The 13875-nt window shown below is 33.2% G+C and overlaps 1 protein-coding gene across 2 annotated transcripts in view; it reads left to right on the top strand.

Moving 5' to 3' along the window:
- The window catches only part of CRISPLD1 (cysteine rich secretory protein LCCL domain containing 1), a 36251-nt gene extending 22722 nt beyond the window's left edge, over positions 1-13529 (top strand). For both annotated transcript variants that reach the window (XM_042808654.1, XM_042808655.1), the window contains 8 exons: positions 42-102; positions 255-321; positions 935-1065; positions 3882-3925; positions 4026-4098; positions 5955-6030; positions 10115-10245; positions 11967-13529. In XM_042808654.1, coding sequence (XP_042664588.1) covers positions 42-102; positions 255-321; positions 935-1065; positions 3882-3925; positions 4026-4098; positions 5955-6030; positions 10115-10245; positions 11967-12018 — 635 coding nt within the window. In that variant the 3' untranslated portion in view covers positions 12019-13529. The remainder of the gene's footprint in view (positions 1-41; positions 103-254; positions 322-934; positions 1066-3881; positions 3926-4025; positions 4099-5954; positions 6031-10114; positions 10246-11966) is intronic.
- The last annotated feature ends 346 nt before the right edge of the window (positions 13530-13875 follow it).

Raw genomic sequence — 13875 nt, 5'->3', positions numbered from 1 at the left:
TACTATCTAATTTCAGTGAAATTGCTCTTTTCTTGTTTTAGCTCAGATTGTTTCATGTGAAGTAAGGTTAAGAGATCAGTGCAAAGGAACAACTTGCAATAGGTATGGGCAATTTTACAATTGTCATTACATTACAGTTGCGTTACAGATTGTTATTATTCTGAAAGGCTATTCTTCTAAATGTATGTGAACTGGAATACTTTCCCTTTATGTAATCTCAGGTTCTAAGACCAAATTATATTTTATTTTCCTAGGTATGAATGTCCTGCTGGCTGTTTGGATAGCAAAGCCAAAGTTATTGGAAGTGTACATTATGAAATGGTAAATATTTTAAAATAAGATTTTGTACAAATACAATGTTTAATGAAATGTATTTTTTTCTGGAATGCTAGTTAAAATTGCAGTGAGAATAGATTTTGAAGAAAACAGTTTTCAGCCTAAATAAAAGCCTATATCAAATATTTAAAATAGTACCAAACTGAGTTTGCACCTTTGCATTTACTATCCATGTGTACTTCCTCCTCTTGCACACAAACAGAATGAAAATTTTCATGCCAAAATGTTGGGGTGCAAATTTGTGAAGATGCAAACTCAGGACAAATATGACAGTCTGTAGGCACAAATTGCTTTGGTAAGACAGATCTACATATGTAAACTAAATATCTTGCTGCATAATTTATCATGTATAACTGAAAAATAGTATAGGAAAAAAAGAGCAAAGGTGAATGAATATATTGTAAATGAGTATATTTTATCTCTGAATAACGCAAAGTGATTTTTTTCTTCATTTGAAATAATACCTACATAGACCACTTCAAACTTGACAGACTATCTACCAAGTTTTTAATGACGTAATTAAAAAGCTGAATTAAACTGCAATAGAAAGTAGTATTTTTCTCTGACTTGGAATTCCTTCTCAAACTCTGTTTTTCAGCAATCCAGTATTTGTAAAGCTGCCATACATTATGGAATCCTAGACAATGAAGGTGGTTGGGTTGATGTCACAAGGCAAGGAAGAAAAAATTACTTCATCAAATCTTACAGAAATGGCATTCAATCAATTGGGTAAGCTTCCTTAAAATTAAAACACGTGGAACAGTTTTCATTTGTTTTTTCTGTTGTTGCTGTTATTTCATACAAGATGTATAACAAGAGTAGCATTTTGCATATTTCTTTTGTCATAAAAAAATGAAAATACTGTAAAAGTTTATGTGGATATACAGGTATTGAATCCATTTTGAAACTTTAGCCAGTGTTTAATGGTGTATAGAAAAGTGACAGAATAATTAACTCATTTGTAACTGTGCAGAATTACTGTAGAAAAACAGTACATACTGACACTAACATAGATTGCCTTAAAAGTTTTGGACAAAGCTGCTAATTTATTCAGTGTTAGCCCACTTACACAGAAGTGTATGACAGCTAACAAGGCAAAAATTGTCCAAGCTCATGTTTGGAAGTGATCCTCTTGTGCTGTGCATAGAAACAATACGAACCAAGCAAAAATGCATCTCTTCTTATATTTCTGATAGTTTCATTACAGTTCAGTGACATTTTGCACAAATACTTGTTTCAATATCTGCATTGGCCAGTGATGGGATAATACTGTATGCCATGGAAACTTCATGTGGACATGAACTACACTGTTCAGGTGCTTGTCCTGAGACTGATGTGTGACAATAAATCCAGATACTACCTGACATGCTAAAAGTAAAATGAGAAAAGTAGTATATAAAACTGAAGTATATAATGCATAATTTTCTATTGGTAGAACAGCATTAATATTAGTATATTGGAACGTAAGATACTAATAGCATCTGGAATCTACACTACTCTACATCTTAATGTATTCTGGAGAACTGTACAATACTATGTGTAATTAGTATATGTGTGATAATACTGTATATGTAAGAATGTATGAGTAATATCAAATTGAAAGAACAAGCATTTTGCTGAATTATGTATTTGGTTTGTGTATGAACCTGGTGCAACCATTAGAACTGTGCTATGTCTATGTGTTGTGCTAACCAATTGCACATGGTGTAAAATCTGATGTAATTTCTCTCTTCAACAGATTTACATAATCCAGAATACAGAGAAACACTGGCCAGGTAGACTAAGTTCAGTGGCCTAGAATTAGGGCTACCTAGGTAGCAAGCACTTCAGGCATTGACATTTATCTGTTTCTTTGGTCATCAAATGGTCTGAATGCAGTTTAAATTACACCTCCTTAAAAGGATCATACAGATAATTATTCCTTCATTAAATGTTTTGAGACAAAGAGATAAACAGATCATAGGATCACAGAATGGCTTGGATTGGAAGGGAAATCAAAATCATCTGGTTCCAACCTTCAATTGTATTGCTTTTGGACTCAGCTCTCCTACAAATGTAGTGGTAATTAAATTTCAGAAAATTTTCAAAGTGGAAGGAATGGATTTCCTATCACCTTATATGTCTGTGTTTCTGTGCTATTTGAGACAAAACCATGAGTGTCATCTATAGAATGTGTTTGGCACTTATTCTCTGAGAATCAGAACACAGAAGTGAGGTATTAGTTCTCAATTTTCTTTTCTATGGACACATATAAGTTGTATCACATCTGAACATTAAAGGCTAATTTGTTTTTGGTTTTTGGTTCACACATTAGAAAAATTATGTTAGAGGCCTTATGGATTAAATACTGTTAAACCACCAATACTGTACCTTCCTTTCTACAAGTATATTTCATGAAATTTCTGCTACTGCATGTGTGTACAGATGACATAATTCTTCATTAATGTCCTGCACTGTTAGTGACTTCACACTATAGAGTGAATTTATAAAATATTGCTATATCCAGCATTAGCATAGTAAGTCAGTCCCTAAATTGTAGTCGTTGGTATAAATAGAGAAGATTTACCAAAGTTTCACATCTAGTAAATGTCCCTTCTGTGAGGTTATGATGCAAATTCTGTACTAGTTGATTTCTCAGTTTTGTAAGACACCTGTTTACAATAAAATGACAGTACTACCTGAGCAGGATTTCTCTAGTTAATGGATGAAACCTTCAAACAAGAAGACTAGGGAGACCTTGCAGCTATCTCACTATCTCTAGGTGGATTCTTGCATAAGCTACACATAAATTTGATGAATATTATGAAGTGAAGACAATTTCACTCATAGTGTATAATCCAAAACATAGAAAAAGAAATTTCAGTTTAACATACAGCAAACTTCTCAGTTTTCTTCACTGATTTATATTCAGGCTTGCTAATACAATTTTTTTAATCCATCTGTTCTATTATCAGGGTATAGGCTAACATTTTAAACCATATGTCTACTAGTTAATCAACAATAGAATACAGTCAATGGTTCCTGTATCAGTGTTTGGCAATGCTAGGGCAACCAAAGTATGTGCTAACTTAATGAAAGCAAACTGAAAGGCAGTAAAGGACCAAATATGGAATTGGTAGACTATGCAATGACATGAACTAATCCAAGCAAACAAGTGAATGATCCCTTATTGTAAATGAATGTTTCAGAAAAATTCTCAACCATAGTTTTTGTTTAATATATTTTGACAGACAAAGAGTTTGCATAATTTGCACTTAGCACGCATAGTCTCTAAGCAAACTAAGTTACTGAAAGAGTTTAACATGCATTCTTGGTTTCCAATTAGATTTACTTAGAGTACAAACTAAATGTGCCGCTCTAACAAATAGATCCACATTTGGGTAGGGTGGGTTTAATGAGTAAAAATTGACTTAACAATTGACTTGACAATGTCTTAAGTTTATTTTTAGGTTTATGTATGAAAGTTCTCCTAACTAAAAAGACATAGAAGACTGGAAACTTTAAGAGATGTTATTTACTGACTATTTCTGTTATATCTTCTTCAGAAAATACCAATCTGCTAATTCCTTCACAGTCTCTAAAGTAACAGGTTAGCAATTTTTTTTTTTTTTTTTTAATGAACTCATTTATTTTAAACTATGATTTTCCAAATAGCACAAACTTATTTGTTCCTATTTTACTTTTTCCAGTTCAAGCTATCACCTGTGAAACAACAGTGGAACAATTGTGCCCATTTCAAAAACCAACTTCACACTGTCCAAGGTAAAATTCTTTGGGTCTTTTATTAATACAAAATGCTACATATTTTATGTCAGATACTGATTATCTATAGTTGACATTAACGAAGGTGACAGCAGTAGATGTGCTAGGCGGAAATGTTTTCCCGATATTTTAGTTTTAGGCCTAAATAAATGGTTGAGTAGCTGAAGGTGATCCATCAGCTGTTTTCATAGACAAATTTCACTTTCTCCTGTCTGTTCAGATCTTTCTTTCATCTCTTTATCAAATCTTAGTAAATCTTTTGTTAGACTAAAGACTGAAAAGGAAAATCTATTTTTCTTTTTCACTGTTTATTATTAAATCTATGCATCTTGAGCAAAACATATTTTATTTCAATGTAATTGCTTGTAAGGCAGATAAATTAGAAGGAACTGATGCAGATACTCATCATAGAAGTAATCTTTTTTTTTTTTTTTTTTTGAGTCCTGGAGGATTCAGTGAGCAAATATATTTGCAAAAATATTGAAGAATATGTTTTTAAGGTAAGGTGTGGTCTGCAGGTCAGCTAACACCTTTCAATCAAACGTATGCTCCTTTTCTTTGAAGCCTATGTATTAGCTCATCAGTAGAAGCCAATGCCTCAGTATTTTGAGGAAGGAGATCAGTAACACTTCTTAAGACCATAGATGAGTCAAAGGTAAATACGTTATAGCATGATTTACCGCAAGCTAAGCTGGAGATATCCACAGGAGTACTTTCATAGCAGTCCTAAAGCCAGAACAGGAAGCAAGTACAAAGCCAGAACTGCTAGGAAAACATCCCTTCATGTAGCACTTGGGGCCGTGGACTTGTTTGGTGTTTGGCTATGACTTCTGGCTTCTTAGCTGGAGGATGTGGAGAAGTAAGAGAAGGAGTGGAATGCGGGAATGGACACTCATACTTCTACCTTTATTATTTTTTTTTGTAATCAAAAACTGAAACTACCTTAATTAAGAAGAAAATTAGTATCTAGCTCAAAAAAAAAAACCAAAAAAAAAAACCAAAAAAAAACCAACAAACAAACAAACCCACACAAGAAGAACTAATTAATTCTGAAGTATCAACTTAAGGAGCTTCTCAACAGTGGTGATACACTTAGGAACCTGTTTACGTACTTAACACTATTCTGAAAGTGACTGTCTATGGCATTGATTGTGCAACCTTGTTTTTCCCTCATGCTCTATCTATAAATCAGGAAGTCTTCAAATGACTCTTTGACATCTTACTTCCTTTAGACAAAAATCTCTCTCACAGCTGCATCAGCTTATTTTGGTGACCCATCTGATAAAACTGATAATAGCATGCCCAAAGGCTGTGGCATATCAAATATTGACAAGGGCATGGATAGAAACATATCCCCTGGAATCTGCTAGGAATCTCATTACCTTCCAGAATTTTCTATTTTATCCAAGGATTTTAAGTGCTGACCCTCATTATAAGTTGCTAATTTTTCATGGCATTAGCACTGTAGCAGGCCTTCATTGAAGTATTCATCTCCTGAGAAGATATGCAGCTGTACAGTTCAGATAGGATACTGTAGAAGCAGATAAAAATACACTAATGGCTTTATTACTGTACTCAAATATGTAAAATGAAAATATCATAAACTTATCCAAAGAGAAGAAGATCAGAGCTTTGAAGTATGTTTTCAAGCACTTTGTTATGAATTACAAGTTACTTTAGGAATTCTTCTCATTAGTATTATCAAACGCTCAAAACTGTTAGCCTTCTAGCATCAGTATGGACCTTTGTGTAAGCACCACCAGGCTGATTAATACTCACTAATGTTGATATTGAATATGTTATAATAGTACTCTTTTATCATTATTCCTAATTGTGCTTTATTTTCAATATTTCAGAGTGTATTGTCCTCACAGCTGTATGCAGGCAAATCCACACTATGCTCGAGTCATCGGAACACGAATTTATTCTGATGTAAGTTCTGTGATCTACGCTGCGTTAAGAAATGAAATGTAAAGTTCTGTGAAAAGCTATAATGTAAAAATAATGCTAATAGATAAATATTCAGTTTTCTTCCACATGCTAATTTTTTACACTTAATATCAAAAAAAGACATACATAACAGTCTTTTCAGAAGTTCTTTGTCTTTGAATACTCAGACAATTTCAATGGAAATTTTATTAAAAACTCAGTGTAGACTTCAGTCATGGGACTTCTGGACCCATGTTCTCAATTTTTGATCTAAATTCCCATAGATTCATTCACTGACAATGTATACCCATTTAAATCCTTGCACTTTAGATCCTAAGGCAACCATATTTTTTGTCTGACTAACCAAAATTACTCTGAAAATAAATGTCCACGCTATTACTGTTTTGGATATTTCTTATCTTTGTAGATAGCTAAATATTTGTACAAGGATTCTGATATATTTGTATAAAGTTTCTCATATTGCATTATTTTAAGAGACTAATGTTGCATTTTCTGTCTGCTTCCTAGTCAACTTTTTTTGTTGCCATGTCTTCTGTACATCATGTTTAGTTCCCAAGTGGATAGCCAAAACTAAATGAATATTCTTTTCCATGTACATCCTTTGTCATCTCTCTATGAAGGAGCCAGGAAGTAGTGGCAGTGTTCACATTTTTATCAGTTTGCTGTATGTTGTAACTATTTTTTAGCTGTCATCAATAGTAGAATGGCAACTAGCTAGGTTACTTGTGTAACTTGAATCCCTATCCTGAAAACACTTTTGTACTTGCTGACGAAAGTGCTACCTGTTTGAAAAGCCATTCCTGTTTAGTAAATAACATTGGTTTATGCATGTGCAACCTGGTCCTTAATGTGTTTAAGAGATTAAGATTCATTGATGGTTCATTTAGTGGAAGACAATTTTCAGTTCAAAGGTTCCAGCCAAATTTTCCCAGTGAGACAGATGAGGCTTTGTTGTGAGAGAAAGACCTGTTTCTGTTTAACTTATACAAGAGGACATCTTACACTATGTGTTTATTTTGGCTGGAAAAATCCTAGGTGGCTTTTGTTAGTATTATGGAATTATGCTTTAAAGATATTAGACATCGTTTCTCATTATTAATCTCCACTGGATAGAAATGTGTACAGCCATATTGCTTTTAGGAAAAGATGGACAGAAAAACAGGTAAGAAGCCAGTGACAGGAGTCTTTTTGCCAACTTCACGTGTTGCCAGAGTAGATATAATCACTGAAGCTGCTCCTCTAGGTTATTTTTACAGCAGTTTGCATAAGTAGTGGTAAGGTAAATAAATGGACAACTGATGTGGAGAATGCATTTGACCATTTCTGAGTGTCTATCTCTAGTGTGAGGTGAACAGCTGAGCAGAGACGTCCACTCCTCTCCATTTCCAGCTCAGATGTAGACAGATGCATCCTACCTATATTTGTGCAGATGTTTCTATTGATAGTATTGTCATTATATGATTTTCTGCAGGTTTTTTGTTGTTGCTATCACTTCTTATTTTAAAGCTAAGATGATTTTAACTGAAATTTTCACTATCTAATACAATTGTGTATTTTGTACACTATAACTTATGACTGAACTAGTTTCATATTAAATATTTATAGAGAATATCTAACAAGTATCCTCTTTTTCAGATTTCCTTGTATTCACAGATTTGTCCATGGATACAGGGAATTCATTTATGCACTTATCATAGCAAATGTATTTCTAATTGCAGTCAAAGATTTTCCTGGTTAATTCTAGAAAATCAATATTTTTTATGATATTCCTGCGATTTTTTCCCCCCCATTTGTGGATGTATGTATGTATTCATATATGCACGTGACTATTTATTTGCACTACTGCTCAGGCCATTTGCATTCTGTAGACGTAGAAGAATTTGCTTGCATAAATATTCATTAGATACAAGTAATTAACAGATGTCACTTCAAAAATATGCCTTTAGAGAACAATTTTGGTAGTATCAATGGGAAACTATTTAATCACTTCCTTTTCTATCTTCAGTTTGATCATATATTCATTCTTAAATTCCCAGTGTTTTACCGGTACTCCTTTTTCCCTTGTTCCTGAAAGGGATTTTTCTTTGATTCGTCAGTAGCACCACACACAACTTTTATCCTTTTATTTTCCCACCTCTGTTAGCCTTGACATTGCAATGACTATCCCTATCATAACTAAAGGAAAACCATCCATTTTTTCATCCTGTTCTTCATCCTGCCAAATACTGTCACTTTGTGACAGACAAATTACAACTGCAGTTGATATAGTCAATGCCTATAAACTTATTTGTGGATGGAGTTTTCACCTAATACTAATCCCTTTGTGTTCTATACCCTCTACTTTTCATACCTTCCATTTGTTTCTCTTATCTTGAGGTAGATATCCCCCTGTATAACAGATATCATACAGTAGCAATCTGATATATAGCTACTACCATAATATGTGTATATAAAGGATGTTGTAACCCTAAAACTAAAGTGACTACTTCTGTTCAGGACATAATGAAAGTCTGGTGGATTTGGGAAGGGAAAAAGTATGAAGGAGTGCATAAATGGCATCACTTCTGACATGCTCAAAAACGCAGCCATCACAATGGAGAGAAAAACTTTAAACATCTAAACATGCTTAGGCTTCTTTACATGAACATCAAATTGTTACTTTCAAAAATATTGTAACGTCAAAAGACAAACTAGTTAACATTGAAGCTAGCAGCACTTGTGTTTGGAATAAGAGTAGGAAAATTATTCTTATCTTAAGTTCCTGATTTTATACAGCACTGAGATTACAAAATATCTACAGGAACAGATATAAATTATTCCAGTTACATCTGGAAGAAATGCAGCTCTTGTTTGAACAGTGGTCTGTGTGACCAGCTATTAATTTATATTGGCTTCAAATTTAAGATTGATTGAGGAGAGACCTTTTGCTGTGAAATTTTTGTTTTTCCACAAAATAGTGTGGTTTTCAATGGAGACTCATTGTAACTGGAACTATGCTTTGCAGCACTTTGTACTGAAGAATACTGGGACCTTCATTCTGCACTATATAAAAAGCTTCATATTTATGGCTATTGATTTAAAATATCTTGAAAGTGATAATATCCTTGAAGGAGTAACTTGGAGGTTTAAATCAATTATTTAAGTTAGTGCTTTCAAGATTGTCACTGAACTCTCCTGTAAATATTATTTGTGCTACATAGATTCAGGATAGAAAATTAGTATGTTTCACACAGAAGAAGGTGCTGTTAACTTCACGGAGAGTTTTGCCTGCATAAAATTTGTGACAGAAAAACTCTTCTTCTGAAGCAACTGAAGAGACTTCGCATCCCAACTGTATTTCCTCACTCAGAATTAAGGATCTAAAATCATTAGTCTGGCATTAATCAACTACCATATCTAAGGAATTATTTTAGATCTCTTTGTTCTATGTGATGCTCATATTATAACTTATAATATTATAATCTAATTAGATTTAATATTAGCCCATGCTGGACAGAAAAATTGTAATATTCCCTTGAATATGGAGCATTTCACCTCTGTTTGAGGTTATTCAGATGGAGATGGAATTGCTATCCTCTATCCCTCTTACTTTTAGGGTAGGACATCTCTTCCTAGAAACATACGACTGCAGTGTGCCTTTGCTACTGTGCTGTTCCACTGTTTGGCTATGACTGGAGATTAAACAGAATCTCCTGAATTATAATAATTCATGGGACGTGGGTTTGGTTCTCACTACCTCTCTGCTACTGAAATGAAGGCAGATAGATAGAGCCTACCATTGTGAAAAGCCCAAGAATTTAAACATGTTTCTTGAAATGAAATAGGCTGAAATAAATGATTTTTGGATCATGCTGTGAATCCTTGCTGAAGAGACAGTGGCTGTACTCCTATAAATTGGCTTTATCTGTATGTAACTGATTTAAGGACTCCAAAGATTAATAAAATCATTCATGCAATGAGTGTAATTATTTTACATTTCCTAAAACTTGGTTTACACATTTTTTATTTTTTTCTACTTTTGAAATAAAAAAAAAAGAATACTAAACTTCTCCTCATTCTTTCTTAGATATCCAGTATCTGCCGGGCAGCCGTACATGCTGGCGTAGTCCGCAATGAGGGTGGCTATGTTGATGTTATGCCAGTAGACAAAAGAAAGGTGTACATTGCTTCCTTCCAAAATGGCATATTTTCAGAAAGGTACAGAGCTCATTTTCTAATATTACTCTTTACCCTTCACCTTGATAAGATTATAAAGTTTTGCATTATGTCTGTTTGTACCTGGCCACAGCTAGTAATCAATTAAGGTGATTTACAGAGTTTGTGTAAGAGCTGCAGTGATTTTGGAGAAACTGTGGTACCAGAGCTGCCTGCCTCCTCTAAGCCCATAAATCATTATTCTAAAAAGCTGCTTATGAAAAAAAAAAAAAAAAATAACCCTCTTGTTTATTTTTCTGGTTATGTTGCAATAGAATATTTAATAAAAATGCCTCTGGTTTATTTGGGATTTATTAAAATTAATATCAGTGATCTATTCTTTCTGAGTTAGAGAATAGGCTGGTACTGGTAGCTAGTTGCAGGGTCATTCGCTCACTCTGAAATGGACTTTACAGATTTATATAGTATCAAACCAATAAGCCTGGACCATGACTGATGCACAGAAACCTTTAAAAGTTTTTTAGTTTCTATTTTGTAACGGTTTTACTGTTTTTATCAGTTTTTCTGAAAGACACAGATGTGTTGTGGAAGTCCTTTTAATTATACTAGTATATTAGTGAGTTATGTGATGATAACTCATGGCTGTACATTGCAAATCAAATGTAATTCCTGAAGGAGCTCTCCAGGTTCTACAGGAAGAAAAAGATATAACCTTAAGAAAAACTTCCTCAGTCCTGTAAAGCTATGAATGATTTTTACCTCTGTAAAATCTCGGAAAGTTTCTTTAAAAAACTTGCAAGTTGGAGAAAGATAAAAAATTTTTTCTTATTTTTTTATTACAGTTGTCAGGCAGTCTTGCCCCTTTCTTTCATAAACCTCTGAGCAAACCCAGAAACTTGTAAAATACATATTTCATTTCCTTTGTGAATAATTTCATTTGCATATTCTTTTGCTTTTTCCTGATTATCCTCCAGTTCCCTCAGAAAGAATGCTTCCTCATTGTTTTCTTTTGTTCTCCTTCTAAATTCCCTCACTGGGTAGAAAAGTAGTGAAGTGTTGCAAATTTAGTCATTATTTGTACTTTACCATCTTGCTCAATGTTTTGGAGACCATTCTCATGAAATTTTTATTTTGTGAAACTGAAGAACTGTAATGAAGACCGCAATGCCAATGGAGACAACATATTTCATTACTCCCTTTTTCATGTTCTCTCCGTTTCCCCTTCTTTCTCAGATTGCCTCAAATATGTTTTGCAAAAGGAAAAAGCATTGGACCATTAAACATGACAAGTTCTTTCAATTGTCATTACAAAAATATCTATTCTAACAAAATTTCATTGTTTTTGTTTTTGTTTCTTTTGAAGTCAGATATTAATCTCTTCAGAAGGCTATTGGTAGTTTAAATATATTTCCTTTGTTTTTGTAAAATATAAATTCTGTTTAGCAATACATCCGTTAAAGTATAAACAATCAACGAGCAAGTGATCTCTTAGATCTGTAAGTTATATCTGAATGTAGGTCTTTAAACAGTCTACGTAAGATGAATGCTTTCGCAAGTTCCCATAAGCTGTTGTTTAACATTTTGCTTCATTAGAGCTTTGTTCTTTAAACCAGAATCCCTGGTTTCCTTTCCAAAGAAAAATTACTTGAAATTCATATGTTATGAATTGTTCTTAATAAATTTATTGGGAGAGAAAAAAATCTGATTTTTTAATAATTTTTGTTACTTTTTTTTTTTTTTTTTTTTTTTTTTTTATGTTTCAGTTTACAGAATCCTCCAGGAAGCAAGGCATTCAGAGTATTTGCTGTTGTTTGAATCAAGCAAGTGGACTATAAAACAGGCAAGTGAAACCATGGCACTTGGAAGAGAATACTAAAGACCATTTCTTATCATTGCTAAAATTTGTATAAAACTGTAACATTCTTGTACAGAAGATATATACTGCTTCCTACAAAAAAACCTTTAAATTACATATAAGTTTTAATGAAAAAAAATCTTTAAACATGGGAGAAGAATCCATTTGAAAATTTATATTGATAAATAACAGTATTTTGAATCCTGTGTTAAATATTGCTATATTTTCTTAGCAGTTACTCCTAGACAGCTAATTCAAAACTCATAAATGTTCTGTGTTTTCTTCATCCGAAAATATTATTGTATGGTGCTTTATATATGCCACTAACAGTAACCTTAAAAATAGGGAGGCCTGAGGTTTTATTTCTAATGTACATAAAAGAAGCCATCCCAATAATTCAGTATAACAAATCATGCCTTAAAGTAAAATAAAAATATATATAACTTTTTGATGATTTACAGTAGCATTAGCCATGCAAGCAGAAATGAAGAGCTAGATGGTTTTCCATTTTCACACAAATCATAATCAAATACAATTTTTAAATAAAATAGGAAATACAGAGAAGTCCTTTAGAGAAAATGTATTAGTATATTTTCCTCTAAACAAATATTTCTACAAGAGAGGACCATTCATATTTGCTATTTTTAAAATAAATTTATGAATACAATGTTTATTGAATGCTGCTAAGCTCTTTAGTTCAAGGTACTGATTCACTATGGCCCAGTCCTTCACATATATTCTCTTATCTTATCGGGGCAGATTGAGAGTGAGATGTATAAAACCTTGAAGGATCTTAGTTTGAAAGTAAATTTTCATATTCAGAAGTGGAGCAACCATAAATTAAGGCATAAACCATCAGATCTGCGGTGCAGTTCTGCATAGATACGCTTTACTTTTACCACGTGACTCATTCGATTTACCTAAATTGGGTTTCAGAAAAAAACATAGAATTGTATGCGTGCATAGTTATTGGCAAGCTCGAGGGCTTAAGCTGTACATGGTATCCGCACACTATACAAAATTATGAGGGCAGATTTTAAGAAAATAGCAAGCTTATTCCTCATGACCTGGCAAATATTCCTGCAGGCCAGGAAGTATAGTGGCGCGGAACCCTGTGGCAATTGTCATTTGTTGCTTCACCATTTTTTTGAAACTCATTTATGGTGAACAGCCTTGTGCATTAATTTTACCATATTATGGTATATGGAGAACATGTAATGGTGATACTATGTTTCTTTCTATGAAAAGTGTATTGTGCTTTAAGACTGAAAAGCTGTTAAAATTTATTTTTGGTATTTTTTTGTTTCTGTTGTTGAATTTATTTCCTTTCAATTTGTAAACTGATTCATATTCTTCATACTTCAGAATATTATATTCTGCCTTCTGTTTTGCTACATGTACTACCTCATGTAGTTAGACAAGCTTCGTTAGTTTTTTTAATCTGTTTTGAATAAAAATTATTTACCTAGAATTCATTTGATGGCCTTTATTGTTCGACTGTTTCCCTCACCTCAAGAAGAAGAATTAGCAACCACACAAAGTTTCCTTCTGCTTAACTAATTGTTGCAAGTTGTACAACCAAGTTGTACAGCCTGAAGTTTCAAAAGCTGTAGAGACAGTGTAGGCACACAACTTCTATTAACTACATTGGGAGTTCTCTTAGTAAGTCTTGCAGTCATTTTTCAAGTTCTAGCCAGTGTATTTGGGAGCAGATTGTTCTGCCATTGCAAAGTGGAACTGTGTCAGAAAGCCAATGATGTTATAAAAAACAATTTCATAAAACAAAAAACTGCCACCTTTTTCCATCTCAATCCAGC

This window comes from Centrocercus urophasianus, unplaced genomic scaffold (assembly GCF_019232065.1).
Source record: "Centrocercus urophasianus isolate 14NV4802_14NV808 unplaced genomic scaffold, USGS_Curo_1.0 seq_11, whole genome shotgun sequence".
In the NCBI taxonomy this organism is placed as follows: Eukaryota; Metazoa; Chordata; class Aves; order Galliformes; family Phasianidae; genus Centrocercus; species Centrocercus urophasianus.
This window is presented reverse-complemented; position numbering and strand designations above follow the sequence as displayed.